The sequence below is a fragment of the Carya illinoinensis genome, chromosome 1, assembly GCF_018687715.1.
Source record: "Carya illinoinensis cultivar Pawnee chromosome 1, C.illinoinensisPawnee_v1, whole genome shotgun sequence".
In the NCBI taxonomy this organism is placed as follows: domain Eukaryota; kingdom Viridiplantae; phylum Streptophyta; class Magnoliopsida; order Fagales; family Juglandaceae; genus Carya; species Carya illinoinensis.
The window spans coordinates 12088080-12103229 of record NC_056752.1 but is presented as its reverse complement, the minus strand read 5'-3'; the positions used below and the strand labels follow the sequence as shown (position 1 = coordinate 12103229).

The 15150-nt window shown below is 37.6% G+C and overlaps 1 protein-coding gene across 1 annotated transcript; it reads right to left on the bottom strand.

Moving 5' to 3' along the window:
- Positions 1-11826: 11826 nt before the first annotated feature.
- LOC122307217 lies at positions 11827-13110 on the bottom strand. Its single transcript, XM_043119983.1, has 2 exons — positions 12816-13110; positions 11827-12281 (listed from the first exon to the last, which is right to left on the bottom strand). Exons 1-2 carry the CDS (start codon positions 13108-13110, stop codon positions 11827-11829), a joined length of 750 nt encoding a protein of 249 aa, XP_042975917.1.
- Positions 13111-15150: the final 2040 nt, after the last annotated feature.

Here is a 15150-nt window from a genome sequence, read left to right as displayed (position 1 = left end):
TTGATTAAATCACTTCTACATGCTATTAATCCTTCAAATTTATGTTATGTCATCATTATCCAACCTTTTAAATCTTGGATATTTGATTGGGCCAAGGTATATTGGATTTGGGCTTGATAGTAATCCAAACCCTCTTTGAACCCCAAATTGAGGCCCTTTCAATTAAGGCCCAGGAATTTGGCCACCTTAGCATTACTTCTTGGCTAAGTATTTCACGCCCACATGGCTGAACAGATCTACCCAAGAAAGCCTTAGCTTGTACTCGAAGTGATGGCTAGAAGCCACCTCGCTCTTTTCCTCTTACAAGGCCCATTGGGAAGAAATATCTTAGGATATATTTGTCCCCTAATATGGGTTGTCAAGACCAACACTCAAGCTCACTCTCAGCCCTATCATCATCCCTCATTTTTGCAAGAAATCATCCAGCCCATTTAACACTCATTCCATCTCTTTCTGCTACTTTTATTGGAGAGAAAACATAAGACTCTCTAGGACAGCTGTTCTAAGTCCCTTTGCATGCTCGTTTAGAAGCTTTTGTAAGTGTTTTCTCACTAAGTATCCTTCATGGGAGGTGTTCCATTTTTAGTCTAGTTTATTTGGATATATTTTTGCTCCATTTGATGGCCATTTTATTGTCAAAATTCGTTTGAACCCCAGAAAGGTCATTCTAGATGATAAAATGGAGAGTGTATTATATTTTTGAGTTTTGAGCAAGCTAATGGACAGCTCTTGGTCCGAACTTTTTGTGAAATATTTTTAACATATGTATATGATTATTGGTTGAGGATTTTTTTCTTAATGAAATCTTTTGATGGAAGATTTTCTTAGATCTAGAAACTTAGAAACTAGAAGAAGAAAAACATTTTATGTTTTAAGAAAATTTAGATCTTTTGTGGTTTAATCTTATTCCAATGGCTTTGATATTTTTATTTAAGGATTTTTAGCCTCTTAGATACATTTTAGGATGTTATTTTTAAGATATTTGATATTAGTTTCAAAGATATGAAAATTTATGCAAGAGAATATTCGGTTACCAAAGGATTGATGTTTTTGGCTAGATCCATGTTTTGGTTGATTTTAACCATGTGATTTTGAGTTTAAAGTTTGGATATATTTTAAGACACCTTTTTAAACCATGTGATGTTTTGGTTTGAAGATCTAATCTTTTAAGTCATGGATCAAGTGGTTGATCAAAAGTAGTTAAGAAACAAAATCTATTTTGGGAAGCCAAAAACTCCAAGTGTTGTTTTGGTGATTTTGGCGACTTTTGTTTGATGATTCAAAAATGGTTATTCTTAGAAATATGTTATGAAGATATTAGAAGAAAATTTTAGTTTGATCATAAGTTTTAAAATTGGAAGAATTGCAACAAAAATCAAGAGTTTAGCCTATGATGTTTCGGCCCTATGAGATTTTTTATAGTTGTGTGTTGTTTTAAATTTTTGTATGTTGCTATTTGAGTATAGGACAAAATTTTCTATGTATATTTTGGTAATTTTTGGAATTAGGATGCAAAATGTTAGGGGTAAAATGGTGGTCATTTGCCCACATGTAGAAGATAAAATGGTAATTTTACTCTAAGTTGGTATTTTTTCATGTTTCTAATTGTTTGTGGGTATGTTTCTAACTTTTAGAATCCCCACTTACAGTTCCTCGTATTCGTGCTTGAATTTTCATAAAATGCGACGACTAAGGTAAGTTAGTTTTTAACTTACTATCAATTTACTGTGTAAGTGTGATGAGTAAAGGAAATATAGTTTATGTATGTATGTTATCATATATTCACTGACATGCCATGTTATTACATGTTCATCTATTACACATGATTTGTTCTGCTATGAAGTACTTATTTGTTACACAATACATTTTGTCACGAATTGCTATATGTTGCCAATATGTCATGTTAAGTATGTCATCTATTACACGTATGTCATGTCATGAAATATTCATTATTACATGTTAAGCCATGTTACGAAATATTATCTGTTACATATTATGTCATGTTACAAAATATTATTTGATACATGTTATGTCATGCTATGAAATACTTTCTATCAAGTATGTCATGTCTATCGACTTACATTGATGTCATTTTAAGCTGCATCAAGACCTCTGTCCTCTCATATTCATGTCACGTTTCATCTTGAGTACAGTTTGTGTATCTCGGGAATAGTCTTTCAAGTTATGTCAAGTTCACATTCATGTATGTCCTCATGCAATTAAGTTATTGTTTAGTTCATAGTTATTATTAAATCACGGTAACCCCATGGGAAAAGGCTATGCTATCATGGTAGCCTCATGTGACAAGAATACTCTATTATGGTAACCCCATGAGACAAGACTACGCTATCATGGTAATCCCATTAGATAAGCCCATGAGATAAGAATACTCTATCATGGTAACACCATGAGACAAGACTAAGCTGTCATGGTAACCCCATGAGACAAGAACATCTTAGTAACTCCATGAGATAAGAATATATTTCAAGTTCACATTCATGTCATATTTCATATTCACATTCATGTTATGTTCAAGTTCATGTTCAATCATGTTTCAAGTTTATGTTCATGCTTAAGTTCATGCTCAAGTTCAGTTTATTGAACAAGATTCTAAGGCCAAGTATTTCACGTTCAAGTTCATGTCATGTCAAGTTTCATGTTCAGTTCACGTTTCAGTTCAAGTTATTCTAGTCATGCTATGTTATATGTCAAATTATGTTATGCTTACTTATGACTTTGATTATGCATTCATGCTTTTACTGTCATACATGAATCATTAACCTGTGTGGAAGTTTTCTATTAACTCGTTAAGATTTGTAATCAAATCTCACCGCGGTAGTCTCAACTACCATTCCGCCCAAATGGTAGAGCTTGTCTTAAGATCTGAAGGTGAATCAGGAATCAACCAACTGAAAAAGGTCGACTAGACGACAATACGACGTCGATGGATATTATAGTACTTACCTTAGTTTACTATTTGTACTTATGGAGTTCAATCTCCAAGACATTTATGATTATGAAAGGTTCATTGATGTTTATGCACACTAGTCGTAGTGGTTTAGCTCAATTATGAAAGGTTCATTGATGTTTGGTTTGAGTTGTTGGAAGTTTCAGTCATGACCACTGGGTGCTTGCTGTGGTTTTTACACGAGTCTTTAGTTTTATTCTGTCTGATTCATTGGTTCTTTTGTTTACAATAAGAAGTTGGTGGTTAGTGTCTTTTTTTCATAAGGTTGATTTGTCTACATTTCTTTTTTGGTTTGCTATTGGCATTGTAATCAAGGTATTCATTTGCAACAAGTGAGAGCTTTTCAATAAAGACTCGGAAGTTCCGTCCTCCATTTCCAAAAAACAAAAAAAAAGAGCATGACCAAAAATCGAGAAATAACTCAACTTGGCTTGAATTCATTAAAAAGCACGAGCAAAGATCAAGAAATAATTTGACTGAACTCGAGTTTTGATCATCTTGAGGTTGAATTGACAACCCAAAAAAACAACTCAACTTAAAACGATTATAGCCCTAATTATGGCTTGAAACCACATCTAAGAGAAACACAATGCGATCGTTTATTTTGGAGCATTCCGTAATAGAATACCACTCGACAATCCAAAGAATGAGCTCAGCTCGAATCAATAACAATCCTAATCATGGTTTGAAACCACACCGGAGATAAAAACACAACAATCGTTTGTTTTGGAGCATTCCGTAAGAGAACACCACTTTCATAGCATTTAATTAGGTTCTTATATCGTAATCGGGTACGTAGCTTGAGAATAATAGAATTAGATGAAAGAGAACTATTTAATTCAAAAAAAAAATATTTATAAAATTAAACTCATAAATTAACGTATCATGACGTGGTATGTCAAGTTTATAAAACTCATTTTATTGTAAAGAGTAATACTACTGATTATATCAGTTCTCATCATCCTCTTATCATCCCATGATATAGTATTAGATGATTGGAAATTATTAATTATATTTCACTTGTGAACCTAATTATCATCTAATGCCATATTATGGGATGATGAAATGATGATCATCAGGAAATGAATGATAAAGAAATTTTTTCTATTGTAAAATACATTTGACGTATCACATCAAAACATGTAAAGTTATAAGTCTATTTTTCTGAAATCTTTTCGTAAATCAAGCAGTTCTCATTGATCAAACATAATAGAATTTGTTTTTAAAAAAAAACATAATTTGCCCAACCTTGATGCAAATGCCAAAATGGCATAGCTATGATAGACAAAAGTTTAATTTTTTTAATAGTATCAATGTGTTAAATTTATCTACAAATTATATTCACTTTTAAACATTATTATTCTTTATCTTACATTTTATCATTCATAATCTTATTATTATTTATTAATATAAATATAAAATATTTAAAATAATTATATATATTAGCCTCCTAAATAACAAGTTTATTTCGCTTTCTCACTTTTGGACGGCCACTATCATAGACGGTTCCTCGTAGCTTCCAAGTCAATAATATTGTCAGGGACCCAATATATATATATATATATATGAAAAATGGGAAATAACCAAACCATTTCTAGAAAATGCCATTTGATTCAATTCAGGTATGGGTAAACTATGTAGTACTTTGTAAGTTTTCCGTTTCATTAAAATTAATTTTAATTTTACATCATTACTGTAGTAAAATTTATCATCACTTTTCAACTGCGTGCTTGAAACCCACCATTGCACGTTAAACCACAGCTCTTTATAAGACATTACCACCCTCAGTGAAGAATAATCAGTTGTATTTCTTGTACTGCAAAAACCATATATATGAGAATTACTTAACCACCAGATCAAATTGTGAAAGAAGTTGTATTGTCTCTTTGTCTCTGATCTTCAATTTATATATTTCCCTTTTTATTTTTCTCTCTCTCTTGAAACGTGGTTATAGTTTCAATCTCGTGCTTGTTATTGAAGTGTTTGCAGTCATTGACAAAACAAGATTTTGCCAAAGTTGGTTGACATAAGTGATCATAGACAAGACATTCTCTTCCAAAGCCCCAGTGGGCTTACGGGGAGCCCATGTAGGAATCTAGGTATTAATCCAGATGCCACCAAGTCCTCGTTCAAGGTCTATTTTATGTTGTGGTAAGCTTGATTTTGTGTCAACAAAGTTTAAATAAATATTACTTTTTACCTTAAATTTTGTTACTCCCAATCACATATATTGGTGTGGTACATTTTAAGTAACTTTATGTTTGGTTAGTATTGAGTACTTGTTCAACCATGTTTGTCAAATTTTTGAATGATTCCTTTTATCTATCCATCCTCATCAACCCTTATAGATGGAGTACCCAAACTCGTAAGTTTACCATGTTAGATTAGGTCTTTTTTTTATCTATATATTTATAATAGTGTCGATATCCGTTATGAAGAGGTGCAATATTTGACGCATCATGATCAAGAGACATAACCTTTTATAAGTAGGCCACATTAACTCTATTCACAGGCATTTTTTTGCTGTTGATGTGCACAGTAGAAAAATAAATCAATAGTCTTATAGCTTGTCGTTCTCCTATCCAATAATCAGTGAAACTCACTTAAAAAATATCTATTTTTTTAAGAGAAACTGTCATCATTCATTCATCAGATAAATTGATATTCATGACTAGATACATTCTGGGATATCCCCATATTAAACATGACATCATAAACCAAAATAATGCATTTGGAACTTAACCCAGTACACTATTTCCTTTTTGTGAATGATCTCATCTTCACTATTACTAATACTCTCTACAGACAAACATCCAAGAGACAATACTCACAACCTAAACAGAGACTTAACTTTACCCTTCATAGAAAGAAAAGACTCAACCTCGACATACAAAAGTCTGAGAGTCGAACTTTTTTTTTTATTTTAATTAACAATAAGGAAACAAAAAAGGAAAGCAATAAGATAAATGCAAAAAATGACGGATTACAGTTTGGACCAACTTTAGTAGACTACGGAATCTGTGACAACTCTTGAAGGCAACACATTTGTCTCTTTTCAACCACAAAGGTCTTATCTAAAAGGTCTGATGGTGGCAATTCAAGTGATCTGGTGCATGTGTTATGAAGAGCTGCCAAAAGAGGTGGCGCATGAGAACCACGCATAGATGTAAGTGGCACGCAAGAACCATGCACGATGATGTACACAAAATCACCACTTTCCTCCGAACAATTTTTGAACTGTAAATCTACTTGTGCCGCTCATGTCTCTCGAGAGTTGTCTGATAGCTGTAGATCTGTCTTTTTCAGCTTTGAAGAAAGTACAATAAAAACTAAGTAACATTGATAGATAATGTGTGTAAGTGGAGGAAGGAGGCAATGAGAGGGAGGAGGATCAAGATGAAGCCGAGGCCTCTTCCCCCTCCAACGAAAATCAGATCTAGATTTTTTTTTTTTTTTGAGAGAGAGAGAGGGGGATGGGGAGGGGTGGGGCGGAGGTGCCTCTTATTAGAGGTTATTAATCCATAGATTATTGTTGTTGTTTCTTTTCTAGTTTCGATAATATCAATGCTATGCTATGTACGTTTGCGCTTTAAGACTAACTAGCCATGAATCCAGCTTAATAAAGATCTATTATTTGATCTTTTGGATATCCCCATCACATAACATTATGGAATATTCCAACAATACTTTGGATTCAAAAGTTAATACGAATAGCTAAACACATTACAAGTAAAAAAAAAAAAAAAAACTTTGGATTCACTCTCTAGCTATACTTTTATTGGCCAAAACCATAACAGCATGATTTGCCTACATACAAACACTGGAAAGTGAGAAAGCACTAATCTACATCAAGAAATGTGAAGAGAAGTTAAACAAAAAACCATTAAAAAAACTTATACTTGGATATACTTCTTACACTGACATTAAATTGCGAACTTTTCTATCCCGAATACATTAAGTTATTATATTCAGTTTCAAATTGAGAATTGTCAAGTTTGAACGATTTTAGTAGCTAGCCGAGAAAAGTAAAATTACTGTCCAAAATGGGTCTTTATAGAAAGCATAAAATTGTCCAACTAGTCTAACATAATATTTAAGGAAACTTTTGAACAATATAGTATATACTGTTACAGTTTCCTTCGCAAATAATGAAAATGGAAAAAGCTACTTAGACCAAAGAAGCTTACCGAAAAAATCAACTGAATTTTTTTTTTTTTAACTTAATTGTTAGGAAAGTAACTACTGATTTTTTTAAAAAACCAGAAGGTGCATTTCCACTTTCGTACAATGCAGGGAGACCATTCTCGGTCTCCCTAGCATTGTCCCAATGAAAATATAATGCAATTATGCATATCTACAACTTAGGAGCTTGCAACTTCTAAGAAATTAAATCTAAGAAAAAAGATTGGAGAAAATTCAATACCAATATATAAGACACAAAAATAAGTGGTCTCTTTTTTAAAAAAAAAAAAAAAAAACTTCAAATCTAGTTATAATGTTGTAGCATCAGAAATAAAATCACCTTCTAATATACAAAAGGAAAAAGAACAGAAAAATGAAACAAGATTAAATTTTTATGCAAAGCTAGAGCTTCTAACTACGAATGTGCTAATTAAGGACATGATGCCAGAAATAGAAGGACATGATGCCAGAAATAGACTATTACATGTTTCGTACGCCTTTGGGCCAAATTCCAACAACTTGAGCCTAGGCCTTTATACCTACACACTCAAGAAAACAGAGAAAGGGGGAGTTAGGGGGAGGTCGAGGACTCTCTAATGCTTAAGTTAGTATATCTTCTTAGTAATCTGTGAAAGAGAGCGAGAGCTTAGAGAGTCTTCTTCGTACTTGGGGATCGGCTTTTATACAAGGTTTCTAGGGGTACATCCCGTACCTGGCCTTAGGGGGCTCATGTCATTTCAACTATTGTTTGGTCAGAATCCTTCAATGCGGTGTGACTCCTGGGGTGGCGCCATTGATGCGGCTTGACTCCCTAACTAGACTTTAGCCTACGAGTGATCATTGGCGAGTCTCTCCATACCTTCTATTAGGAGATCAAGGTTCCTCTGCATCTCTCATCTACCTGCCTATATAGGTTCTCAAGGACTAGGTGTCATTTTAGAGTGTTAGGGCGACAAGTCCCATCTGTCTCTACCGTTCGTCTTTCCCGCGTAAGGTTTGCTTCATGGGTTAGTTTTGCTTACGGCTTGAGTACTCCACAGAGGCCAAGTGACTTCTTTTAAAAAAGGGTTGTTGGGCCAAGTTGGGCTCTCCCCCTTCCCTCGAGGTCCCTAATGGGCTTCTTACTGTGGCCTAGAGGGGAGAAAATCCCCTTACAATTACCCTGCCAATTCCTATCGGACTACTCCAGTAGGAATTTGTTCGTACATTTGTTTTCTTGTTCATATTTTCATGTGGTCACATTTATTAAACTTTCATATTTTTGAGAAGGGTAGTTGTTACTCTTCCCGGCTCTATGCCACATCTTAAGTTCTTGGTACTTGATTCTACCCCTTTTTTTTTTTTGCCATTAATGGTGTTGGGAGATTGTTCCTCTTCGACTTTAGTGGCATGTGTTCTAATAGTCGAATTTGGCACTTGATTGCATCTGTTCAGTTCTCCTAACATTGATGGTGATAGGCGGCTCTTCCTCTCCACTTTGCATCGTACAATACGCGTTGCGAGATTTGTGCTTTGTCTCGCTGGCCTTATGTGGTGAATGTGCCCCCATATTTGGGATCCCAACTGTTACTGGAGCCTATTTAAACCTCAACACCTTCATCATTTGGCACCTACTTGCATTCCTTACCCTCATTTTTCCTCCTTCGAATCGCTTGGGTTTCTGTGCTTCCCTTTCTTCTGCATGTTTCTTGCCTCTTCTTCCTCTATTTGCACATCCCATGGCTTCCAAGAACTCTTCCTGTGTTGCTTCTAAGAGCTCAAACACGTCAATCCCCCCGATTCCTCATAGGCCCCAGGGGGTTTGGACCCTCCTAATGTCCGTACCAAGTCTCAATAGTTTGACGGGTTTTCCTGGCAGTCGACGATGACTCAATGTGAGTTGAAGTCTCTGAAGTCTACTTTCAAGGTACCCTACATCATGGAGTTTGAGGTGTAGAAGCCCCAAAAAGGAGTGGTGGACTCAGAAAGTTATGCCTTGAAGGTAGCCTTGTACCCAAGCATGTTCTCTAGCGGCCTTCAGCTGCCCTTTTGCCTCCTGATTCATGACATACTAGACTACCTACATTTGGCACTAGCACAACTCCATCCAAACGGGTGGAAGATTTTTGTGTCCTACTGCGCCATCTGGCAGTAGGGGCTGGAGGAGGTGTGTTCAGAACATCCTGACCTAATTTCTTGTGAGTTCCTTCTCACCCACATCCTAACCTCTTGAGAAAAAATGGCAACACATGCAACTTCTAATCCATCCATGCATTGGCTCATCTAGAGTCGCAGTACAATCAGATGAAGGGTGGAACCAAAAATTCTTTTTCCTATTAGGCATAGGATAGGAGTTCCTAGTTGGCTAGGTCAACATGCACGACTATCCCGTTCAGGCCATTTGGGGAGTTGACAGTGAGGATAAAAGTTTTTAGTCGTCAGCAACACTTGAGGAGGTGAGTCAGGTAGACGAGAGGCCGAACTCACTCTCCATCACGAGAGGGATATAGCAACCTTAAGGCATAACTCATCTCTCCGTGACCCGTGGGGAGGTAAGTTGTTGGGTAGTTTGACCTACTTCCTCCTATTGACGCCAATGAGGAAGGTAAGTGTTGGGCAGCCAAATGCTAGACCTGCTCTTCACCGCAAGAGAGATAAAGTAGCCTTAGGGCGTAACCCATCCCTTTGGGTCCCATGGGGAGGTAAGTTGTTGGATAGCTAAGGAGCTAGGTCCGCTTTACGCCGTGATAGGGTCAAGGTAATTTATCAGGCAGCCAAGAGGCTAGACCAACTCTCCTCCTTGAGGGAGGGCAAAACCCGCCTATTGACCCTCGCAATGAGGTAAGTTGTTGGGCAGTTTAGGTGTGGACCCATTCCCGCCATTTGATATCATTGCAAAGGTAAGTCGTTGGTGATAGAGATTACATTCTTGGAGAAGGGACTTGTAACATAGATGTTGAGGGTGTTTGGTGCAAGACACAATTAATTCTTGGAAAACCATACTTACATTGTTGGCCAAGGTAATATAACTTACACATTTTACACTTTTCAACAACAAAACTTTTGCAGATGCTCAATGATGAGTGTGCAAAAGTGCACTCTAAATACCCTATTATTGGATTAAAATGCTAAAATGTGAATAGAAATCATAGAAATTAATTTGTATTCTTGAATTAAGTTTCTATTTACGTTGAGATACTTCTAAACAATTTTTTTATGTTTAATTTCAGAGTTTATAAAAGAGCAAGTCAAAACCCAGTCAAATTCAATGGAGGAGCTTCATGGGTTTTTAGAGCAATTTGGATCAAGAAAAAAAATTACAAAAGAAAACTGCAAGAAGTCCAAATCCAAAATTTGCTAGGAGACTGTCTGGATATATTTTAGTATTTTGACCGTAACTATTTACTCACATATCATATTGATGCGATTTTTGATGTATTAGAAATTTATCTCAAAGGGCTATAAATGTGTCTCAAATACGGATTTCCAAATTCGAAATCCTAGAGTACGTACGAGGCTGCCAAGATGAGTTTTAAAATTTAGACAACTTTTTTATGCGAAAATTATGAAGACATTAGGGTTTCCTACCCTCCATAAGCATATCATTAGCACAAAATAGAAGAGGAGGAGAGGCACAAGAGGCAGATTTGAAGAGATGAGAAAATCACTTCCATGGCTACCGTTCACTTCAGTTTTCTCTGGAGATTTTTGTTGTCAATTAAATTTATGGATAACTAAATTCTCAAGTAGGGCTAGAGATAATCTTGCAAATTAGATTGTATTTTTAATTTATGTATTTGATTTTCAATTATTAAAACTCTTTTATTTTATCATTCTCAATTCATTATTGATATTTTCTTCTCTTAATAATCATAGAATTTAGTCTGTTTATGAATCAGTCATGCTTTTTCTATTAAATAGATTGGTTCTTTGATTATGTTTGGATCAATTACTTATCTATATTGATTTTGTTCTTTACTGCAATATTACTACCTGAGTATATTGTCGTCATTGAATTTTCTCAATAGGGATAATAATTTACGTATTTTAAAAGTGGTGAATGATTTTTCAAAGGATTACATTTGGTTTAATTTTGATTTATAAATCTATACCTTCCCATTGAGAATTTCAAGAATTGAGTTCCCAATTGAGTTATCCAATGAATTAAGAATAATTAAAATACTGGATTTGTGCAAAGGATTCCCAACGCTCTACTATTCATCAAATTTGACTATTTCTTCCGTTAGTCACTTTGTTTCACTTTAATTTACATTTAAAATTAATCGTTGTTCTCCATTAATCATTTAATTTTTTTTTTTTAGTTTTTTTGTTCCTTCTACTATTCTTTTAATTTTTCTTCCTGTGGAATCAACACCCCAAAGCTGTGCTACAACTACCGGGTTATTCTTTGGGTGTAATCACTAAACGTTCTAGTGGTGTGGTAGCTCATTCCCTTGAGAGTTCCGGAGCTAGTAAGAGCTCAAGAGGTTCTAGGCGATAACCACGTAGGGGCCCACCCATCGAGGACCCAGTTTGCCTTCATCTCAAGGGTCCTTGTTTGCTTTAGCACCATGTCTCCTATCTTGAATGCTTTGGTCGTACCCACTTGTTGAAGTATCATTTAGCTCTCCTCTTATTGACCATCGTCCTTATATCTGCTTTAAGCCTGATCTACTCTAATAAGTCAAGTTGTTCTTCTAGTCGCTCATTGTTGGAGCTTTGCTCAAAGTGTTGCACCATATAGGTAGGGATCCTAGCCTTGATGGGTGGCATTGCCTCATGTTCATAGGTGAGAGAGTGAAGGGAGTCTCTCCCATCGGGGTTCTCACTGTGATCAAGTATGCCCACAACACACCGACGAGTTCTTCTGCCCAAGCCCATTTCTTATCGTTGAGTTTCTTCTTGAGAATCATTGGTTGCTTTGACTTGCCCGTTGGACTATGGATATCATGGAGATGAGTACTAAAATTTGATTCCCAGGTCCCAACACTACTCCCGATAGTGGTCAGATTCAAACTGCCTTTCGTTGTCCAATATGATGAGATCTCAAATCTGCAGGTGACAGTCCTCCACAAGAAACGGGTGATGTTGCTTGCCGTGATTGTTGCCAATGCTTCAACCTCTACCCACTTAGTGAAGTAGTCTACCGTCACTACCACAAATTTTTCTCCCCTTTGCCTAGAGGTAGGGGGCCTACCAGGTCAACCCCTCATTCGACAAATGGCCAAGGCGAGGTGATTGATGTCAACTCCTATGGCAGGCAATGATGTACTTTGGAGTACTCTTAACATTTCATACACTTCTGAATGTATTCTTCTACGTCCTGAAGGGCACAAGGCCAGTAGTACATTGCTCTTATCACTTTTCTTGCCAATGCCTTTTCCCTAGAGTGGTCACTGCAGATTCCTTCATGTACCACTACAAACACATACCAAGCTTCTTTGAAAGAGACGCACCATAGGAGAGGCAAGGAGTAACCTCTCTTGTACAGGACACCCTCAAGTAGGGTGTAGCGTGCTACTCTATTCGGGATCTTTCTAGCTTCCCATCTATTATCAGGTAGCTCATTGGCGTATATATACTTGATTATGTCCAACGCCCACTTTTTTTGGGTTAGCTTCTATTTCCCATTCTGAAACCATGAAGCCTAGTAACCTCCCAGAGCCCACTCTGAACGCACACTTACCTGGGTTGAGTTTCATTTGGTATTGTCGTAATACTACTAAAGCCTTGCAGAGATCGGCGAGGTGTTGTTCAGGAGCTCCACTCTTGACTAGCAAATCATCTACATAAACTTCCATATTTCTTCCTATCAGACCTTTAAACACGCAGTTGACCAGCCACTGATAGGTGGCCCCTGCATTTTTTAATCCAATTGGCATGGTCGAGTAGCAGTACAACCCCCTATCAGTGACAAATGAAGTCTTCTCCTCGTCATCAGGATTCATGCAAATTTGGTTGTACCCGGAGTAGGCGTCCATAAAGTTTAGCATGTAATGACTTGTAGTGGAGTCAACGATCAGATCGATGCGAGGTTGTTGGAAGCTATCATTTGGACACGCTTTATTCAAGTCAGTGAAGTCGACACACATTCTTCATTTTTTATTTTGCTTTTCACCAAAATAACGTTGGACAACCAATCTGGATAATGTGCCTCCTGTATGAAACTTGTCGCAAGTAATCAGTCAATTTCTGTAGTGATGGCAGTGTTCTTCTCAACACTGAAGTTCCTACGCCTCTATCTGACCCCCTTGGCTTTCAGATCCACTCTCAAGTGGTGTTGCATAATTTTCAAGTTGATTCCAAGTAGATCCTCATGATTCCAGGTGAATACATGTTGGTGTTCCATGAAGAAGGGATTAACTGTAGCGGTTCATTTAGCTCTACCATTTTGAGGGTCTATTAATCTCATATCTCTTTATCTATTGTAGCGTGTTCAGGTAGGGGTGGGAGAACCTATTCATCACCCGGGTGATGGACTACATGCACCCCATCATCCTTCTACTTCAATTCTTGCACGTAACATTCCCGCAACAGGACTTGCTCGCCCTAAATTTTGCCTACTCCCTGGGAGGTTGAGAACTTCATCTTTAGGTGATAGGTTGACGTCACTGCCCTCAAGCTGTTGAGAGTAGGCCTACCACGTATGGTGTTGTACAATGATGGAGCTTTTACCACTATGAATTCAATCATGGTTGAGGCCGTATAAGGAGCCTACCCTACTAAGATAGATAGTGTGATGATGTCTACTAGCTAGACCATATCCCCCGGGAAATCTTTGAATGGCATGGGTGCTAGCTGAAGACGAGTGGGATTAATCCCCATCCAAGTGAAGGCTTCTAGAAAAGGATATCAACATAGCTACCATGGTCGACGAGGATCCTTCTAGTGATGAAGTTGGCAACCAGCATAGTTACCACTAGGGCGTCATCGTGAGGACCTCCTCATCATCCTCTCCAAAGGATCACCCCTCCTATGCTTGGCGGGACGCTATTCAGCCAAGTACACCTCTTGGTATCACGATTGTCTGGCGTGTGCCTTCCTACTAGATGAGGTCGCCCCCGCAAGTGAACCCTCCTTCAAGGAAATACAATCTTAGGGTGGTGTTTACGGGTGAGCGCGAGGTGGCCTCCATTCGGTTGTCCTTCGTCTCAAGCTTCCTTCCCTCATTGGCCTGTTAGGCCCTTCTACGCGTCTCTCCTGCTACCTTCTTTTTTGCTCCTGCTCTGGTCTCTGGCCAAGAGGGTACTGGGGTCACAATCACTCAGTCTCCTCCCTCCCCTCCTTCAAGGAAATGAAATCTTCCATATAGCAGGTGGTGGAATGGTGGTAGGTGCAATAACAATGATTATTGCTTCTGTAGAAAGTGCTGCCTGGTCGAATCAAAACCACAAGCCTCTCGTGGAGCCTTCTTCTCTTCTGTTGTCATATAGTCTTTTCTTCATCTTTTCATAGGCCTTGTTCATGCCTAGCACCTTCCTCTTTCTATCTACATACTTTAGCTCTTTCTTCCTAGGCTCGGTCAAGGCCCGGAGTGTTTATTCGGCATTGATAAAGTTGTCAACCTAATGCATAAACTCTTGTAGCGTGGGAAGAGTTCTTTTGGCTAATTCTGGCATGAATTGGTACAAAGGCTATACTCCCCCTAATAGTGCTGCTAAAGATATTTTCTCTTCTTGTTCATCTATTATCATGCTCTCTTTGTTGAACCTGGATAGGTATGTATTTAGGTTCTCATCTTTCCCCTGCTTGATGGTGAAGAGATATGCTAGGGGGCATCTTCTCCTTCGACTTGCCGTAACTGTGTGAAGAACGTGTGGGCCAGCTCCTCGGAACTTTCTATGGATCTGGGTAACCTGAACCATACTCTTGTTGGTCCCCCCAAAGTTAGCGAGAAGGCCTTGCAGGCTAGTTCCCCTGAGAAACCATGCAAAGTCATGTGGGCTCTGGAGGTCTCTATGTGTTCAAGGGGGTCCCTTATTCTGTCTTACAGGTCCATGAGGGGAACTCAAAATTTGGGT

What these genes read in the sequence shown, in the direction of transcription:
- LOC122307217 (XM_043119983.1), bottom strand. Translation starts at nt 13,110, where the DNA reads ATGGACGCCTACTCCGGGTACAACCAAATTTGCATGAATCCTGATGAC. An exon ending in CCAAATGAAACTCAACCCAG is followed by an intron (nt 12,282 to 12,815) that starts GTAAGTGTGCGT and finishes AATTTGTGGTAG; the next exon opens with TGACGGTAGACTACTTCACT.